The 21,660-nt window shown below is 38.1% G+C and overlaps 1 protein-coding gene across 1 annotated transcript in view; it reads left to right on the plus strand.

The window, feature by feature from the left end:
* The first annotated feature begins 10,602 nt into the window (after window positions 1–10,602).
* Window positions 10,603–21,660, plus strand: part of PDE3A (phosphodiesterase 3A) — a 314,502-nt gene continuing 303,444 nt past the window's right edge. The window contains exon 1 of the mRNA XM_019039397.4: window positions 10,603–12,184. Within this exon, the coding sequence (XP_018894942.2) occupies window positions 11,225–12,184 (960 nt within the window). The 5' untranslated portion in view covers window positions 10,603–11,224. The remainder of the gene's footprint in view (window positions 12,185–21,660) is intronic.

A 21,660-nucleotide genomic window follows, 5' to 3' on the forward strand; every position in this document is an offset into this window, starting at 1 on the left:
TTTTTCCAAATATCTTCCATCAGAAGAAGGTACTGACCCGGGGCAGGACGTAAAAATATGGTGACATATTAATAATTAACATGGAAGTGGAAAAAGGGACAAAGGATACCTTTTGAAGTTCGTATTCACAATCTGACTTTCCAAGGGCACTTTATTCAGGGCATAGATGGATATGGTGCTACAGTTACAGAATATGAGTCAAAATAGTGATAACTGTAAAGAACATATTTCCTAACAACTGCCATAGCTGCTGAAGTATCTTCTGGTATCTCTTTCTGTCTTCCTTAGTTACTGCTCATGCTTATCACATGACCCTGCTCACATCTCTGTGTGCTGACACCCCCTGCATTACAGGATAGCCTCATCTTCATTTCAGTTCAATGGTACTTATGGTGAGATAATAAGAAATGCATTCTCCATATTAGATTAAACTGTACAGACTTGTTCCTTCTTTTCCAGAGTGGCACTCTTTTCTTCCCATTTGACTTACTGGTTCAGACTCTTACAGCCTCCTTTTCCCCAAAAACTATGGTATTGATTTCCTGAGGGCTCTTTTAGATGACAACTTGTGTGACATATTTTGTTTCTTTCTTCACCTATTACTTCCAATGTGTCCAAGCCCAAATTCATAAAAAATCTTATCACGTAGGAACTCCTTTTCCAACTTACGTAATGCCTGAGAGGTAAAGATGTGACCCTTTTTGACAAAATGCTTTAAAACGTTAAGGACCAGTATATTCTGCTATTGCTATTCTCATGAAAATGATTAGGACTTTCAAAAATACAATCCTGGCCAACCTTCCTAAATGTAGCTAGAGATAACTACATTTGTACTATATTTAGGCCCTTCCCCTACTGTGACTTTGAGAACATATAAAAATAAAGATTTTGTTTAAAAAATAGCATTTCAAATGCTATTTTCAACAGTCATTATCTAAGTTGGCCTCTCTGGGGCTGAGAGAAAGTCAAGCCTAAGTTATCTCTGGAAAAGGAGGGGTCCCAGAGTTGTGCCATGAGAACCCCTTACTTAACAATTGGTATGCAAAATACCATGCCAGGGAGAAGCAAAGTGATTAAAGTGCAGAAGCCTAAATAATAAAATCAACACTTGAGACAGTAGATAAAACATTTTATTGAATGGAGCACTCCAGTGAGGAAGGAGCCAAAAACCACTGGTTGGAGACTGGGATATGCAGTGTTGTGTAGACTGATGGGTCACAGAGAGGTTCTGAAGCACACAGAGAGGTATACAAGTGTACAGTGTTCTTATGCACAAGACAAGGAGCACAGTTTTTAAAGTAAAAGCTGTTCCAGACTTACATAAGCACTATGTCACTTTACTTTGCATTACTGGGGTCTGGGAGCTTCCTTAGAGGCTCCCTGTAGACAAGGAGGCGCAAGTGTTTGCAGAAAGGGTTGTAGGCACTTATAGGGAAAGTGAGGGCTGATGATGGGAGCACTACCATCATCCGCTACAGTCCACCTGCTGGATCATCCAGATCCATTCACGCCCTGCTTTAAGTTAATCTGCTCTGTTACTCATTCTACAAAGGGATACCCAGTCCCCACCCACTTCACACACACACACACACACACACACACACAATTTCTAAGACAAATAGAAATATCGCCTATAGGTGATATTTCTCAGCTTCCTCTTCTGCCCCCACTCTAGAGTCTCTTCACCTTTACTCTCAGCCAGGACTTCTATTGGCCTAAGTCATTGGCCTAGTTGGGTAACACAGACCTAGATCCATGAAACCTCTGGATTCTAACTTGCCCTGTTCTTACCAGATTATTCCTTGGGATGGAAGCACCAAGGGGTATGTATTAGTCTGTCCTCACATTGCTTTAAAGAAATACTTGGGACTGGGACATTTATAAAGAAGAGAGGTTTAATTGGCTCATGGTTTTGCAGACTGTACAAGAAGCAGAGCAGCTTTTACTTCTGGGGAGGCCTCAGGAAGCTTCCAATCATGGAAGAAGGCACAGGGGGAGTGAGGCATCTCACATGGTGGAAGCAGGAGCAAGACAGAGTGAGGGGAGGTGCTACACACGTTTAAGTAACCAGATCTCATGAGAACTCTATCAGGAGAACAGATGGTGATAAACTATTTATGAAGGATCTGACCCCATGATCCATCACATCCCACCAGGCCCCATCTCCAACACTGATGATTACAGTTTGACATGAGATTTGGGTGGGGACATAGATCCAAACCACATTAGGGCACCGCCATGAATTCTCTGAGTTTCAGTCATATTTTCCCTATCTTGATTGTGCAGCAGTAACCCTATCTGGTCATGAAAATCAGTATAGTAACTCCTTTGCTTGCTAGTCTACTGGCACATGATGCCCAATATGTTTAGGCAACATCCAAAGTTTTGGGTATAGTGAAACGCTGTGCTTCTAGGTAAAAGATCTGCCCCAACCACCCTCTCCTCCCAATTGTCTGAAGCTGTATGAGGTCATTTTATATTCCATCAGGCTATCATCTTCTGGACTGCCACAATGTGTGTGAGCCAAGTACTCTCAGCAGCCAGAAGGCCCTGAGCAGAGACCAGAAATAGGATGTCACTGGTGTGTACGGCCTAGGGAATACGGGAAGGGAACCGACAGCATCTGCTACAGTGATATTATAAAATATTTGTTATAAAAGGAGGCATTCAATATGAGGCTGATAACCACCAATCTATACTATGAACTATACATTTATGTTATGTAATTTCATCTTGATAGCTGGACTCTTGATTTTATCACTCGAAGTAACCTCTTATATTATCATTTAAACACCAAAAGTTTTTACATAAGGAAGGACTGAGGACAGAGAAAAGGTATAAAACAAATGTAACCTTGTGTCCTCCCAATTTTCAGGACCTTTTAACGGAAGATAGAAAAAGACATTGTAAATGTGAGCAGGACTTGAAATACTCAGTTGCTGAGCACCACATATGAGTTTTCCACAATCAGGTGGTAACAGAGAGTAGTCTGTTCAGATCCCACTTAGTTCTACTGCTTGGGTGCAAAAGAGAACTGAATTTAGCCTAGCTGTCGGCCCAAATATATTGGTTAAATTATTGCCATTTTCATTTAGAGGCAGCTGAGAAAATATATGCCAATTACTCCCAGTGACCACTGGACTCAAGATGTCTTTTCATTCATTAATTATTAAGGATTGGACTTTTGTAAGAGTAGGTGACGGTGCGTGCTCTCTCTCTCTTTCTGTCATTTAACACCTCCTTCACAGGGGTGTTATGCGGATTTCTGCCTGTGTGGTAACGAGGTTCAGTAGCCTGCTTGGAATTTCCCAGTGGACAAGGTGTTATAAAATTTCAAAATAAAAAATATACGACTACTAATAAGGATGTTGATCTTGAAATGCAATATGAAAACCAGAGACTGGAAATTTAAAATTTGTAATGAAATGCTCTAAAGCTGTGATCTCTTCTGACCTTGGGAGTTCAGCAGGGGTGGGCCCAGGAAAGACTTGGATGGAGGATGCTGCAGGATGTGGTGGCGGTGATTCAGTAGGTGGCCCTCTTCCATCCCAAGGTGGTGCTGAGCCAACTTCAGCCTGGGTTATGGAGCACTGAGCTACAGGAGAACCATCTATTGGATGAGATGTATGACTGAGGTTCTGACCACTTCTGCTCATTAAAAATTCCAAGGCATTTTTATAAGGTTAAGGATGCACCCTTGTGTTCTACAATCTTGTTCCAATTGGGTAGGAATATTGGCTTTTTAGTAAGGTCTAGAAGAAAGAAGATGTATGGAAATTTTAGTAGAATGATGAACATTTCTATGGGAGAAAATTCAGACAGATTGGTTCAAAATTTTATCGTGAACTCTTATTTTATAGAGCAGCAAAACAAAACACCTGTTCAAGTGACTTTCCTGTTGGGGTATAAATGTATTTGTAGATGAGAAATCCCTTTTTCTCAAATAAACCTATATAAGTAAATTTAAGGGAACTCTCCAATATTAATATGCAGTAATGAAATGACTTGTACGGGTTTCTTCTGGGCTTTTCTTCAGTCCCTTGAATAACTGATATTTGAGGTATGAAATTAGATAAGATACATGGTGAGTGATAATAATTATTTTAATTTAGAATAATCTGAGAACTTTCTCTGGCCCTTTTTAACTATGTGTCACCCATAACTTCCAGAACTCTTAATTGTGTATTATCTATATCTTTTTATGTACTATATTAATCATAATAACAAAATCAGAACAATGCCAAATTAGCTCTCCATAGTAAATGGACTAAAATTTCTCATTGTTGGATCTTTAGAAAGCAAAAAACAAAGCAAACAAGAAATAAAATTTAAAAATCAATGTAAAGATTTGGTCAGGAAGCGGAGACATTATCGGAGAAAACTCACATTCTTACCTATATTTTGGAGGTCCTCCCTTTTCTGGAATGGGAGAACCACATTTATTTCTTCCATGCATCACTTACTGTTCTTACTGAGCTCAAAATGCCCTATTTCTAGATTTTGACTAAAGGAACTCATTGAGCCTAAGCTCTGTATGTAATTTGCCATTTCTGTGGAAAGTTACCATAGTTCTGTGGTTCCGGTAGAATGAAAAAAATGCCTTACAGTTTCAGGCAGAGAACAACTCAGATTAACTAGTATGAGCACTTCCTTCTTAGTCACTGAATACAAGATATTGATTATACTGACAATCTCAGATGATGCTTCTTTTCTGAACTTCGTATTAGTGGGAGAGATAATAAACATTAAGCATTTTGATTTTTGTATTTGAGTCTAAGTCTTTAAGTGTAAATAATAAGTATTTTTAGACACTGATTATTTCTTTTCTGCAGGTTCTACAGGTAATTATTTTTTAAATACTGTATTTTAACACTTTTTCTCTACTCTCACAACATAGTTGTTTTGTGAAAGCCAACCAGACATTTCATAGATATACCTAACGCTAGATGACGAGTTAGTGGGTGCAGCATACCAGCATGGCACATGTATACACATGTAACTAACCTGCACATTGTGCACATGTACCCTAAAACTTAAAGTATAATAATAAAAGAAAATGAAATTGCCCTTTTGAGGCTAAAGCTTTGGAGAAGGAAAGAATTTGAGAGATGATATAACAAATAGCCCTAGATTCTGTAAGATCCAACACAGCCACAAATAAAAAGAGAATTGTAAACATAAGTAAGATAAGATAACTAGTCAAGTGACAGTATTTTTAATTATATTTACATAAAGATGAGTGATTATTTAACTCATTTTAAAATTCCATTCTAATTTTAAATGTGCATTCTCCTTAGATAGTTATAAAGGAAAAGAGCAGTAGGTGATCAATTACTCAGGGTAGATTTTCAATTAGTAAATTATCTGTGTTCTTTGTTTCTATTTTCCCTTCTATTAACTGCCTAATTTTAGACATTTGGTTGCTTATTAGAATTTCCTCCAAAATGATAAGGTAGCTTAAAACACTCTATTAATATTTAGAAACCTTGGTAGATTTCATGCAAGAGAGCATCACATTTATAGATCAAGGAAGTTTCTATGCCGTATATAAATTTTGTCCTGGAATCCTTCTGTCACATATATAAAAAGTAGCAGTTTGGGTGCTATTATAACACTTACAGGTAAGTGAAACTAACTTTAAAATGTAGTGGTGTTGAAATATAACAAAGAAATAGGCTATACTTATATTTTCCTTTCTATCAACAACCTTCATAGTTTTTCTCAATAATACACTCTAGCTTAAAAATGCAAATCATCCTTAATTTCTAACATTTTAGACTGGCCTGTACATCAGTAGCTGCTGTAAACCTGAACTATTTGCTCATGAAGTCAATAAGAGCTCAGCCTTTGACTGTTTATCAACAATTTATTGGGCAGGCACTGCATTTTGAGTGGCAGCATTAAAAAAAAGAAGGCAGATGATGCATCAAAATGCAAGGTTTCTGCATTTTTTCCCTGACTATATGTGAAATAATAAGTATTAATAAGGTCCATGTTGGCAAAATGTTTACTTTTTTAAATCTTAAGTTAATCCCCTATTGTTGTTAATTGGCACAGTTGGAGACTATGTCATAAATCGTGATGTGAGCTATGACATCTTAGTCACTCATATTTAGGTATCTCCTAATTTCTCAGCTTACATATTACTGAAATGCAGCTTTACACTGCTTTATCCCTAAGCCTACCAGAAAACTGCTAAGGATTGTAGACATTTCATCAGGTAATCAATACAAAGTTTTCAAAACTTTGACAATTACCTATTTCTCTAATAGATGAGTAATTTAAGTATTGATATAGGCTCGCACTGCTAACAGTGTTTTGGTCAATGACAAACCACATATACCACAGTGGTCCCATATGATTATAATATGGTACTTTGTGCCCTTTCTATGTTTAGATACACAAAGATTTACCATTGTGTTACAGTTGCCTAGAGTATTTAATACAGTAACATGCTGTACACGTTTGTAGCCTAGGGGCAATAGGCTACACCATATAACCGAGGTGTGTAGTAGGTCACACATCTGGTTTGTGTCAGTATACTCTGTGATGTTCACATGATGAAATCACCTGATGACGCATTACCCAATCTCAGGTATTCTTTCATAGCAACAGTAAACAGACTAAGACAAGCTTCCACCATGTGCCAGGCACTATTCTGGTAATTGGAGATACACAGCAAACAAGACAGCTATTCAGAGTCCTTGTTCACATGGCACTAACACCCTAGTGAACAGAGATAAATGATAAGTGAGAAAACAAATAAATGAACAAGACCATTTTGTATAGTGATAAGTGCTATAAATACAATGAAACAGGGTAGTATGATAGTGAAAGAAAAAGTGTGTATGTGCACATGGGGTGTCCAAAAATTTTTGATAAGATTCTTGGAAAAAAAGCCTTTCTAAAATAAAGTAACATTTGAGGTTAGACTTGATGGAGCACAAGGGGCCAGCTATGTGAAAATCTCTGGATACCAAGGCCCTGAACAGGGTTTCCCATTTCACATGTATGAAGAACACAAAGGTGGCTTGAGGTATTCGAGATGCATTTTCCATTCCTTTAGACACTAGCCAAGTGAATGCATTAAAATTTAAATTAAAATAAAATACAAAAGTTCAGCTCCTCAGTGACACCAACCATGGTTCAAGTATTCAATGGCCACATGTGGTTAGTGGCAACCATGTTGGACAGCAGAGGGTCTATTTGTCACTGAAGAAAGTTCTAATAAATAATGCTTCACCAGTGAAGTAGGAGCATTGGAATAGGAGGAGAGGTCAGAGAGAATTACTTGGAAAGATCATGAAGGTCCTTGTAGGACTGTCATGAGGACTGTGATGAGGACTGCATTCTGCAAGTACGATGGGTAGCCTTTGGGTAGTTTTAAATAGGGGAGGGACATAATTCAATTTATATTTTTAAAGTATTACTCTGCTATATAGAAAATGAATTATAAGTAGGGCAAGATCAGTTAGTTACTGCACTTGTCCTGGCCAAGGAAGATGATGGGTCTTTGGCAGGTTATTATAAGAGGGACAGTGAAAAGTAAATGGATTTAGAACATATTTTAGAGACAGGATCAAGTGGATTTCCTAATCAACTAAAAGTAAAACAAGATAAACAAAGGAAAGAATCAAGACCCGTTCCCTCTTCTGGGGCCTGAGCAACTAGGTAGATGGTTATGTTCTTTACTGGGATGTAACAAGATTGAGAAAATATAGTTTGGGTGGGTAGGGGATAGGGAGGAAGGGAATCATAAGTTAAGAATTTTGTTTTGGATACCTTATGTTTTAGGTACCTATTAGATATAAATATATAATAATCAGATAGGTAGCAGAGAATGATTGAACCCATACTACGGAACGTAAACTTACTGAATTTTACAATAGAATCCCCTGACGCTTAACTATATTTAATAAAGCTCAAATGTGAAGGGTTAGATCCTTTTCCCAAAAAACTGTAAAAACATGTTTGCTAGATTTGACTAAGTGGAAGATTTATCAAGTAAAATTTAAATTTTTATTTCTGTTGTCCATGCTCTACTATTTTTCTGCACGTACAACATTTTCCTTATTCTTTGGTTGTGTTGTCACTTTCTTGAATTAGGACTCACCACTATCTGTAGAAAAGAGGCAGTGTTTATATGTGATTGCTCCCTATCCAGTTTATGTATTGCAGCTTATTTCATTTAATATACTCTGTTAAAGGTACATTATTAGTCGCTTCTTTCAGTTAGTATAGCCCTGCAGGTTTCTGCATCTCTCTAACATTAGCATTTTGTTGTCTTTGTTCACTTGCCTCTGGGTTCTGGATGGTATGGGGAGAAAAATCTACCTTCTTTCCTTTTGATGAGACAAATAACTTTTTGATTATGATTTGTTAAAGAAACTTGGATGCCAGGACATTGCCTCCTTATTTTATTGAAGAGTTCCAGGATGTTATTAACACATGGATTTAGAATATTCTTGTTTTGCTGCCATTAGCAAATGCCATTTTTTCCTGTTACAACTTTTAAAAAACGTCTGCTTCCCATACCTTAAGTGTTCAGTTTTTATGATAATATTATATTAAATTTTCTAAAGAACTGAGATAATTGTGGGAGTAGGAGACAGATAAAATTGAAATATTCTAAAATTTCCCTTACTATGCTTTTCTTTTTAACCTTGATATATGCCAGATTTTTAGTTTATTATTTTAATATGTTATTTTTGATGCCAACAGATATGAATGATTTTCCAATCAAGGTTTTTCACTCCGATGTGTCCCAGGTAGGATCTGGCATATGAATCATATGTCTAAAAAGGAAACTCATGAAAGTATGTGTGCATGCTAGGGGGCTCATTTGTCTTTGGCAAAGACATTGCTGCTCCTGTTTCCTTAATTATTAAACAGATGGTGCCCACTGCCATTGACTAGCTGCCCAACTCATACTCCTGTGTGGTAGCACAATTCTGGACATCTGACAGAGAGAAGCTATACCTTTATAGTTTCTCATATCTACTTATGTCATAATATTAATATCTGCCTTCTACTAGAACAGGCTGCTTCCCATGAAGCTGTTTAAAACATAAGCCATCTTCTCCCCCTGTCCCCATAAATTAATTTTATCTCAAGGATCTCCTTTTGGCTTTTTTTATTGCTTCATGTCTACATACAAAATACAGTGGCATATTGAATCAATTATCTAAATGCTCTAGGCTGTAAATACACTTTAACCTGGAATGTCAAGATAATTAAGACAAAATTGGATTATTAAGATTATTATTAGTGAGGGCAAATGACATCTAAGATAGCCATGTTAAAAGTGGAGTATCATATTAAAAAGACAACTACATCCCAAGGAACATCAATAGAGTTTAAGTCCATTGAACAGATACTGAATTCTTTTTCATAATCTGCCAAAAAAAGTTAGCTTGAAAATTTTCTTTTAGTTTCTCAAATATCACACTGCTGCAGTACATGAACCTTTACTCATTAATAACCAAGGTCCTGATTTTTTTCATATGCTTTGCTCGAAGATGTATTATTTTGCAGCCATAGACAGTCTTCTAAGATCTCTCCTAGTGTTAACCCACCTATCCTCACCTCTCCCTTGAGATTTTTCTTTATTTTTTGATGAACTATCTGGGCTTTTAAACTTTGTTAACCTTTTTTGAGGATACGGTCACTTAATCTCAATGTAATTTTACTTCCCACAGTCAAAAACTATTGTGTAATACTCATACACTGGATTTAAATGACTGCTGCCTCTCCTTCCTTTCTTTTTATACTATTGTGGTCTAGGTAAGGCTGATTCTTCCATCAGTTGAACCAACAGGCCAGGCTTGGGTTCTCATAAAACAGACCTTCCAGCAGGAGCGACCAAAGGATTACAGTGTCACCTGAAATTGGACTGCTGTTGTACCTGACTTGGGAACATCTTTGAATCAGACAGTAGAAGTGGCTGTCATTTTCAGGGACAGTAGAAAGTATGTTGGCTCTCATCTACCAAGTAGGCAAACACAATCTTTTTTTTTTTTTTCCCCTCCAACGTTCTACGGAGCTCAGCCTCAGGGCTAGCCGCAGCCCCCCACACCCCGGGGCTGCGGTGGGCTGAGCGGTGGATCAGCCTCAGCAGCCCCTGCTCCAGCCTGTAGGGTGAACCGGCCGCTTTCCCAGCAAAGGAGCAATCGAGCTGAGGGTAGCGCCTCCTCCGGAGGAGGGGGCGGGAGCTCGGCTGAGAAAGCTTTCCTAGGGAGTTGCCTTAAAGAAAGAAAGCGGAATTGTCGATCACTCCAGTTGCCAGTTTTATACAATTTTAAGCAGTCGTCTCCACTCGTTTCCCCTTTGCAAAACTGCAAATCACCACCAACCTTGCATCAAATAGAAGTGGGGAGGAAAAAAAAAAAGCAAATCTCCTTCTCCCTTCTCACCCTCCCTTTCTTCTCACCCTCCCTTCCTCTCTTGCTCGCTCCTTCTCCCTCCCTCCCTTCTGCGGCTGCCGCTAGTCTCTCGGTCTGGCTCTCTCTCCGACGGGACTTAGCAACTTCTTATTTCTCAGCCCCTTTTCCATTTTTTTTTTTTCCATCCTTTGCCATGAATTGGATTGACAGAGGCGGGGGAGGCTTTGCTTTCTGCCCCAGGGAATGGCGATTCGCGTCCTGGGGCCGTGCCGGGGAGAATCGGCCGAGGAGAAAGAAAGAGTGATAGAAAAAGAGCTGCAGGAAGGAAGAGAAGGGAGACCTCCATCTGCCGCGGGCCCGGCGCGCTGCAGCGCAGCGCCGAGCTGCGCCTCGGAATGGCCCGGAGCCCGCCTTGCGCCCCCGGCTCCTCCAGCGTCAGCGGCTCCTGCGCGCATGATGCATTGGGCAATTTTTGAAATCCTGAAGTAGGAAGAGACCCCGGAGGATATAAGTCGGGGGTGGGGGTGGAGCAGAGAATCTGTGAAAGATATTCAAAGAGAGAAAAGGGGAATCCTGATCGTTTCTGCCCGTGCTTGCTTTCAACTTGAGCGTGCTAGCTTTTAACTTGAAGAAGTCTCATTGGAGCATTTGGCATTCTCCAGGAGTTATTCGAAAGCTGAAACTTTCAGTGGATTGTGGGCCTGGGGAGAAGAAGGATTCCAAGGGTGGAATTGGGAAGAGCGTGCGTGCGTGTGTGTGTGTGTGTGCGCGCGCGCGCGTGTGGGTCGGGGCGGGGGCGTCGGGGGGCCACTGGGAATTCGGTGAAGAGGGCACCCTATACCATGGCAGTGCCCGGCGACGCTGCACGAGTCAGGGACAAGCCCGTCCACAGTGGGGTGAGTCAAGCCCCCACGGCGGGCCGGGACTGCCACCATCGTGCGGACCCCGCATCGCCGCGGGACTCGGGCTGCCGTGGCTGCTGGGGAGACCTGGTGCTGCAGCCGCTCCGGCGCTCTCGGAAACTTTCCTCCGCGCTGTGCGCGGGCTCCCTGTCCTTTCTGCTGGCGCTGCTGGTGAGGCTGGTCCGCGGGGAGGTCGGCTGTGACCTGGAGCAGTGTAAGGAGGCGGCGGCGGAGGAGGAGGAGGAAGCAGCCCCGGGAGCAGAAGGGGGCGTCTTCCCGGGGCCTCGGGGAGGTGCTCCCGGGGGCGGCGCGCGGCTCAGCCCCTGGCTGCAGCCCTCGGCGCTGCTCTTCAGTCTCCTGTGTGCCTTCTTCTGGATGGGCTTGTACCTCCTGCGCGCCGGGGTGCGCCTGCCTCTGGCTGTCGCGCTGCTGGCCGCCTGCTGCGGGGGGGAAGCGCTCGTCCAGATTGGGCTGGGCGTCGGGGAGGATCACTTACTCTCACTCCCCGCCGCGGGGGTGGTGCTCAGCTGCTTGGCCGCCGCGACATGGCTGGTGCTGAGGCTGAGGCTGGGCGTCCTCATGATCGCCTTGACTAGCGCGGTCAGGACCGTGTCCCTCATTTCCTTAGAGAGGTTCAAGGTCGCCTGGAGACCTTACCTGGCGTACTTGGCCGGCGTGCTGGGGATCCTCTTGGCCAGGTACGTGGAACAAATCTTGCCGCAGTCCGCGGAGGCGGCTCCAAGGGAGCATTTGGGGTCCCAGCTGATTGCTGGGACCAAGGAAGATATCCCGGTGTTTAAGAGGAGGAGGCGGTCCAGCTCCGTCGTGTCCGCCGAGATGTCCGGCTGCAGCAGCAAGTCCCATCGGAGGACCTCCCTGCCCTGTATACCGAGGGAACAGGTAAGCACTGGCAGCTCCTCTCTCGGCTCTTGGAAACTTGAAACACTTGGCAACCGGCGCAGAGTGGAGAGAATCCGAGCGCTGGGAACTAAAGGGAAGATAGCCTAGAAAAGTGGTCTAACTTCAGAATTAAGAAACTAGCAGGTTTTTTTTGTTTTTGCTTTTTTGGTTGTTTTTTTTTTTTTTTTTTTTTTTTTTTTTGCCCTCTCTTTCACACAGTAGTTTTATAACCTGAACGACTGAAACACAATTAACAAAACTAGATGGCATGTGTAGGGTCTTCCACACCTGGGCCAACTTTTTAGATCTGCTACACCTGGTGTATGGCTTGCCTACTCTTTTCAGTACTCTTCCTTAGCAGAAATTTTAGAATTAAGTTTAGATTTTAGCAATGAGTGATTTTTTTAACACATAGATTTTACTAGATTTCTACTTTTTAAAAAGTAAAATCTTTTTAATGAAATGATATTAAACATTTATGAAAACCAGTAAAAAGATTCTAGAGCAAAGCAAGCTGTGCTTGAAGGTGAGGAATTGATACACATTTTCTGGTTTTGCAGTAAGTTTTATTTGGAGAGACTGCAGCTGATGGTGCCCAATTTGTTTTTAAATATAATTTAGGGGCATACATTATTACATGCTAGTGTGTTTTGTATCACAAACTTCAACTTGGGGAATAATATGTCTGAACTTTGGAATTGTTCAAAATTGTCAACTGTGTTTTAGTGTCAGCTAAAAACAAAACAGTTCTCTTTAGTATGTGCATACTTAAGTGGATATTTATAAATTCAAATGGATTTATGCAGATTTTACAGGAAATACTAATTCGGGAGGCCATTTCTAAGATTGCTGGAGATGTATATCTTCCCACAACGTGGGAGGAGGAGGAACCTGGGATTATAAAGTTGTAAATAAAACTTTAGTCACTTTTGGGGATGAGTCTCCTTATTATCATTAAGTGATTTAAAACTATAGAACAGTTGCTATAAAGGGCATAAAAGAACAAATCCCTATTTTAAATGCATACTGTGTCTAAAAAAGCATACCGAAGTGTATGCCTCCCTAGTTGAAGCAGATTTGTTCACCTCTCTATTTGAAGTGGATTTGACACTTGATGGGGAGGAGGAGCTGGTTGGATACAGCAAGTGGAAATTTACATTTTTCCCTTTAAATTAATGCCTACCTGTGGTACTATTAGGACAACTTCAGGGAGCAAGGGAATATCCTAAGATAAAGTAAGCTTTTTCTTTTTAGGTTATTCTGTGGATAATCATTTGGGTATTTCTAAGAAATAGCAGTCACCATATGGTGTGGGTGGCCAGTTTGTTTCTGAAATGGAGTTGATTACACAGATCTATGGCTGTTTGACATTACTTAGCAGAGTAGATGACAGCATCATAGTCTGTTTATTTTAAAGCAAATGTAGTTATTTGCTTTTTGTTTCGATAAAACAAATGTTTCTTGTGTTTAAGCTTACTCTAAGAGTGGAGGGGAAAACAGGCCACTGACTGATAGTTTTGGTAAAAATTTGGAAATTGTTAAAATGGAGTAAGTTATCTATTTGAGGGTAAACTAACCATTTTAATTTCTTTTCACAGTTATGGGACAGAATGTCTTAAATGAAAACACGAAAGCTTTAAGTATGTTCAGAATACACTATTCATTAACTTATAGGGAAATATGATGCTACTATTGCAAAATTCACAACCATAATTTCTAAGGAAAATCTGGGATTTAATCACAACTTGATTCCAAATTGATATCACTTACCCTGTGGAATTATTTTTTAAAATTTTATATTAACATTTATAAGTTAAGAAATTAAGGGTGGATAGAAGATAAGAAGGTGGTTAGGTAAATTAACCGGCAGCATTCATTTAACCCACACATTTTTATTGGTTTTCTCTGGTTTAAACTGATAAATGGAGAATTTGAATTATCTATGAAGTTATCAAAATAAGCATTGCATATTTAATGTTTTGCTGATTAATGCTGTTGGAAAATGCATAATCGCAATCTATTTCTGTAATTTTCTTTGGTCACTATTTTTTTTAAAGACTGTGTTAATGAAGATTATTCTAAAGTGGGAAACTTTGTCTTATGCTTGATGGAAACACAAGAGTACATTTAGCAGAAATTGAGATACTTGAAGTTTTAATGAGGGCATGGGTGAGTGTGTGCGTGTCACTGAAGACTGGTTTTTATATATGACCCATTAAAAGTTGTTGCTGAGCGTAATTGTGGGGAGTGGGTGGAAACTAACACAGTGTACTATCTTATAAGATAGGACAGTATCTCACATACGTTAGCCTTACTGTGTGAAAAGTTCAGGAGCTACCCACAGTAAATGGCTTATCTGTTTTATCATAAGGAAACAAACTTCTGATTAAGGGTGCAAAGTGTACCACTGTCATTTGCATACTTTGTGAAGTCAAACATCAAAATAATTATAAAATAAGTATATAGCACTCCCCTGAATGTCATCTGCTTTTTTTCTGAAGGAATGTCTACTTTCAACTCAAGACAATACTCATAGGCAACAAGTGAATTTTAAATAGTCATTTAAGAACTTAAACGCACAGTCTGTCAGAGTCCTCTTGAGAATTTGTTTGCACTTTGCTCATTGTGAGGCTTACCAGTGAGAGAATTTCATCATTTTCTTCTCTGTATGAATGGCAGTGGCTGGTTACTTATGAACTATCCCTCTTCAGTGACCCTCAGTTCCAAAAGTGCAAAGAGAATATATGATAAAAATTCTCATAAGAGAAACCAATTGACAGATACATTTTTCTCTCTCCCTCCCTTTTTTCCTTTCAAGAACTGTAAGTCTGTAGCACTGGTGTCTGTGAATGCAAGCGGAAATATCTTTATTCTCAGGAAAAAAAAAAAGTTTATAGTTCTTTAAAGTTTAAAGAACTATAAAGTTTGTTTGGCTTTTAGTTTAGTCCTGACAACCCAGTGTCCGCAATACTGAGGCTGATTTTGTAGATGAGTGTGTCAAACTACTTTTTTGGCTGCCAGTGTTAAGAAGGCAAATGTCTGTTAAGGTGTGTATATCTTTTCTAAGTGGACTTTTGCATCCCAGAGCAGATATGTCTCTCTCAAAGTACCACTGTGCCCTCGGCCCGAAACATGGGAGTATACAGAGGTACCTAGACTTTCTTGGAGTATTAGATATTATGCATGATTAATATGTTATTTTTCAATGTAAAATTTTAATTTTGCAATTTTTTTTTTGTTATTGCAAATTGTATTTGAAGGGGTGTCTCTCCATTCTCTTTATAAATAAAGAACTATAATTGGCTGCTCATTCTTCTCTAATTACTGAGACCACCTTACACATTCACTTTTGAAAGATTTCAAACCAATGCAATTTTATTTCAGTTACCTGTTAAGGAAAATTTTATATTTTTACCTGTGGTTTCAGGTAAATACAAAGGCATATGACTGTCTCCATTAATGCATTTGTACCACTTAATGACAACATTTTTTGGGATGGATACAACATCATCCATTTTGATCTTAGTTGTTGAAAGAAGAGTCAAGTTTTTCACCACTGATGTGAGAAAGACACTTTTAGGAGAGAAAGCAAACAACAGCAAAGCAAAAATACGAGAAATGGGTATGGTGTTTGATGGTAGGCACTGGATGGGAGGCATTGTTATTCTTTGACAAAAAACTTGCTTATTTCTTCTCAAAATGTAGAATACATTGTTAAATTCCTAAATGCCTGTCAATGTAACATATCATTCAAATTGAGTAAGTTTCAGAAATAATCATGGGCTTTTAATTAAATTGTAGCTTCTACATTTCAGTCGTGTTACTCAGTTTATGGTGATTCAAAGAGCAATATTGATTACTTATGACTTGGTGACAGAATTAAAATTAATTAATGTCAATTTCTGAAAATACTGAAAAGGGAAAACAAGATTTCCTTATCCCTGGGGAAAGGTGAAGGAAAAGAATTTTTTGTGTGTCTGGGGGACAAAAATTGTCATTTTACTTTGTGAATACAGATATTTAAAGCCTACTGAAAAACTTTTTTAAGTGACATAAATAGTCAGTGAATCTATATAAATTTACAGAGGCTGGAAGGAGTGAAAACAGTAATTTTACTCTTTCTGTATTGAGTCGAAAGTGTAAAAAGTTAAAACTGTAGAACTGAAAGAAATGCTGTGTATGCTGGGCTGTCATGTTAATTAAATAAACAACCAGAACAGTGACTCTGTGTATGAAATACATTTTGAAAAGCCTTGGGGGAGGGGGTGCAGGCAGGCAAGGGTGAGTGACACTGGCATGAAAAAACATTCATTCTATCTGCAGTGACATTTGTGTGAATTTGTTGTAGTCTATTAGAGAATTCAGATCTGAGAAATAATCTCTTCAGAGCGCTAGTTGAATAAAGGCTTTACCAAATTGAATTTTACTTCTATTTTAAGCAAGTTCTCATTCTGTCAAGGTAGGATGTTTATAAACCTCAAAATTAGAAGTATGCCTATATATTTTAAGTTTTTTCCATTAATATGGTTTGTGTCAGTCAGCCCAGTAGAGTCAATGTTGACTTCATTGAAAACGTGTGTTATTTTATCTATCAAAAGAAAGAGTTTATTTTGGGATTAGGATAGGAGTTGTGTTTTTGAGAAAGAGTTATTGTTGTGAGTTATACTGTCCTGGATGTGTGAAGGTAATCAATGCAACTATTGTATCATGCCTTTGCATTGGGCGATGGGGAAATGTCTTATGCTCCCGAAAGTGATGCATAACCCTACAGGTTTATGGTGAATTGTTTACTTAGCTGCCATGTGTCTCCTCTTCAGTGGAGTCTTCCTGCTCCATTTCTGTGTGGTGTTTATATCTTCTAAAAAAAACCCTCAAATTGAGATTTAAAAATACTATGCTTATATTCTGCATTCATGTGTTTAATGAACCTCTGTGAAATAATTCTGAAGACCCTCAGAAAGTCCAGTCTCCTATTCTTCCACCTAAAGATGTGTTCCATTAATGTTCAAATGAAGATAATTCCTTTATATAGAAACTTGAATCCTTGTGGTAATTACCTATATATACTTTCATGATAGGTAGTATTTTTTATTAAAGGAGATTTTTTGTTGTTTGTTTTTTTAGTAAGGCTACTATGGAATTGTTTTAACTTTGAACTGAGAATGTATGTTTGTGCTGTTATTGATATAAAATATACAGATTTGATCACTGAGAAAAAAGTCTAACAGATGTGCCTGAGTTGTAGTTTAGAGGAAGATGTGTTGTATAACAATCGTAAAAAATATTAGTTGGCCATACCTGTTCATTGTGAATGTATACCACTGTTTTAAAAGAAGATGCTACCCGTAGCTAATGTTACCCATTATCCATAAAGGCCTTTGATCAATCAACCTACCAGGTCTCAAATCAACACATTTTATCTGTGCATTAGTCCTTCTGCTAAAAATCATACAAATAGTGTACAGATAGATGTGACACAGCATTTGTCTCTGCAAAGTTTAGAGCCTAGTGAGATTAATGAGAAGTGAACATAAGAAAAAGGGAAGTCACAGTGAAATATCTTAGATAATGGAGAAATGCGTATAATAACTTGGAGCAGGTTTTTAACCTGGCTCCAGGACTCATTCATCTCTTCTCTGAAATTGTATGCAGAACTTCATTGGTTCATTCTTAGGAGCAAAAAGTCTTAGTGTCATAGGTTTTCAGAAGGTCCTCAACACATAGATGGTTAAACGTAAATGGCTTAGATTTTAAGTAACTTTACATTTTGAAGACATGGAGAATGTATTTGAAAATGGAAATTACTTTGGTGTACCTTTACAGTCTGCTCTGAAACAAAGGTAAAATAATATTTCATTTAGGACATGTTACACTTCAAAATAGTACACTGATTGATTGTATTTATGTTGAGTTAGTTTATGACTGTAAATAGCTGGTTGCACTGATATTTTAAATGCTTAATTCTGAAAAGGCTGTAGTTAGTAGACTACAATTAGTCTGATTTTAGAGAGAAGGAAACTGAGAGTTAGCTATATGTGTGAAGATAGCCCAAGGCAAGATGGCTTTTGTCCATTTCCTCTTTGACTTGACTGTGCTACTGAGGAAACAGTAGGAAAGGAGTCAGGCTGCTAACTTTAAGCCTGGGTATCATTTGTAATTGTTCACATGGAGCCAACTCTAAATTCTCATTCAGCATTAGAAGACTGAGTAATCAGATTGAGTGTCAGATGTGTAAGTAACACAAAACTTGTTAATACCTGGTAGCCTCTGGAATGAATTATTCTTGACTTTGTCACGTAAATGAATATCAGTTGCACTGAAAAGTCTAACTTTGTGGAGTCTTATCAAACAAAAGTATTTAGCAGTGGCTTAAATATTGAATATTTTTATTTTAGATTTTCAATACGTTTATTTTTGTATGTTCAGGATTTCCAAATTCAAGGCAAAGCATAATCTGCAAATTGGTAAGGCATTTCTTCATTAGCAAAAACAGCTGGTAATTTTTTTCACCTGTTATTTTGCAGTGTTTCCTTAGAATTTCATTAAAATATAAGTAAATAGGGTGTAATATCAGAGGAGGTCATGAAGAACATTACCATTTTGAAGATGGAAAGCTATTTGAGAAAAGTCACAAACTAAGCAGTGTCTGTGTTTTTGATTTGATTAGAGCTGTCATTTGTTATTTAGGAATCTGTGAATGATTATTAAAGCTTTCAAGTATAGCCAGTCCTGCTAACATAATAATAACATTACATTAAGGGCACTCATGTTCTTTCCTCCTGAGAAGATGACTGGTTACAAGGGGCACATATTGTTTGCTGAAGTGTGTGTATGTGCATGTGCATGTGTGTACCTGTATGTGCGTTTATGATTTGTGTGTGTGCATGTGTGATTTTCCCCTGGCAGAAAATTGCTTTGGTTGTATCAATTTAGTGAAGAAACAGTGTCACCCAGTGGCTTTGATGAAAACAGTCCTATAAACATTATAGATAAGCACTGTCCAGTAGAAATACAACACAAGCCATACATTTGATTTTACGTTTTCTAGAGGCCATACACACCCAAGAAACAGATGAAATGAATTATAATAATATGCTTTATTTAACCCACCATAGCATGTCAACATGTAATCGGTGTAAAAAAAATGAAATATTTTGCATTCTGTTTTTTTGTGAGTCTAAATATCTTGTGTGTATTTTACACTTAAAGCACATTTCAGTTTGGCCTAGCCCCATTTCAAGTATTAAATAGACACAGGTGGCTAATGGCTACCATATTGGACAGTGCAGCTCTATATTTTTAAAGATTTGTAATATTTGAGATACTAATGTCACCTCTTCAGTTATAATGAAAAGTCTTTGTAGATTTAATAACAATATACAGTCTTTAAAATTATATGGGTAATCTTGATAGCTCATTTTTGTACCACTCTAATAGCTGCCAAGTCTATTTGCCCTTTTTTCTTCATTTCTCATTATTGCATTTATTTTAAAATATGATTATTTTCATCGGAGGGGGAGATTTAGCAGAGTTCCTTAATAAAAGACCTTTATATTAACCTGGTTTATAACAGTATCAATATTTCCAGTTAATTATGAATTTGCCTTTAGGAGTTTGGTATGTAACAGGGATTGCTTATGGATACACTGTAAACACAACACATGTTCATGATGATTAGTCTATAATTGGGTTATCTAATGTCTCTTTAGAAATGAAAGTGCTTATGTTTGTAGGTCATTATCTTTGTAATTTAGGAAACTAAAAGGCACAAGCCTGCTCCTAGCTTTAATGGATGAAAATTGTAACAGTGTCTGTAAAGGGCTAACTTTTCACTATTGTTTATATAAATACCACTTTCATGGAAACACAATGAAAATGGTTCATTTTGTGTATAGAGCGGATTGGAGATTTCGATAGTGTGGAATTTTTAAAGTAGGAATTTAGATTAGGTGAGTTTTGGAGCCATTTTCTGAGTTCACTGTGGTTTGCAATTTCAAACTGATTTCAGATGAAAAAGTCTGGAAATGTTTAATGTCATGTCCTCTCCATCACCTTTCCTTAGACTCTATGAATTCGGTAACAATAGCCATAATTCCAATGGTACATCAAGAAATAAAGAGAAAATTATATGTGGCATTTTACTTTATATATAGATATATAGATTAACTTTTAAAAATACATTTATTATGTGTATATCGTTTATATCTGTGTGTGATGCTTTTAGTGATTGGGACAAGGTATATTACTTATTTTTACACTGCAGATTAATATAGACAGATTTTATATCATAGATACATAGATTTTCACTTACTAGAAATTCTAAAAAGATCAAAAGGCAATAGAATCATGGTATACAAAGAAGCACATTTGGATAAAATGAAATAATGTGGATGCTGGCTCGCTTCTGGTAAAAGCTGACTTAATTTAGAGTTCTTGAAGAAGCTAGCTGAAGAATGAAATGTCATTGTAACACACGTCTGTTTCTTGAAAGAGTTTATACTTGAATGTAACTAGTCACTGTTAGCTCTGGCTAATTTTGAAGTTGATTTAAATTAATATAGAGGTTGTTCTGGTACTTTTTTTTTTTTTGGTCAGTCTTTTTCTGTTCTCCATCTCTATCTACATGCACATTTTCTTTCATTTCATTTTCTTTTTACCTAATAGAGTCTTCTCCCTCCGAATGTGTTTAAAATTTTAAGGAATGCCATTCTGTCTCTTCCAGTACCTTGTTAGAATATTGAAATAATTTTATGCAAGAATCTTGTGGTTTTGGTTTAATAGGATTTTAGTAAAAATTTTCCATCTTGTGAAGTAAGTTTAAATAACTGAATATTTATGCTATGTCTGTGGCAAGTGTTTCCTCCTCTCCAGGTATAAACCACTTAAAGAGACCTAATGGAAGTTTGAAGTCATAGAGATATTATTCAGTGGGGAATGTTTAATTCTGTGGCAACTGTTATACAGCTATGTGGAATCAGCATCCTTAGCCCATTTTTAAGCTAGCACGAACACAAATAAATGAAATAGTTTTTATTTTTATCGTATTTTAGAGATCCACTTCAGAAATGCTCTTTAGCGAGCAATGTTTGTCCTCGTGGTATGAAACATCCCCTTGTTTGGGAGTTATTATTTCAGGGTCCAGCCTCAGCAGCAGTCCCTCAGGAAGTTTGGAAGGGAGAGAGCCTGCTGAACTGCTTATGCTGTATTGAGAATTTGCTTTCTAGTCTCAGGAACTAAGGAAGTCAGATTCAGATTAAGACAATTTTTATTATAAAAGGAATCAAATTTTTGTAGCTTCCTTTTCTCAGCCATAAGCATTTCATTTAGAAAATTCTGGCCCAGTGTCTTGCTTATTGTAAGTGCTGGCTGGATGGTAGGAAAAATGGATGAAAAAGAAATAAAAGACTTTTAACCTGAAATATTTATCTCCCCATTCTCCTGAGGTTGAGGTAGTGACTAAGTTGATTTAAGGAAAT

This window comes from Gorilla gorilla, chromosome 10 (assembly GCF_029281585.2).
Source record: "Gorilla gorilla gorilla isolate KB3781 chromosome 10, NHGRI_mGorGor1-v2.1_pri, whole genome shotgun sequence".
Taxonomy (NCBI): Eukaryota; Metazoa; Chordata; class Mammalia; order Primates; family Hominidae; genus Gorilla; species Gorilla gorilla.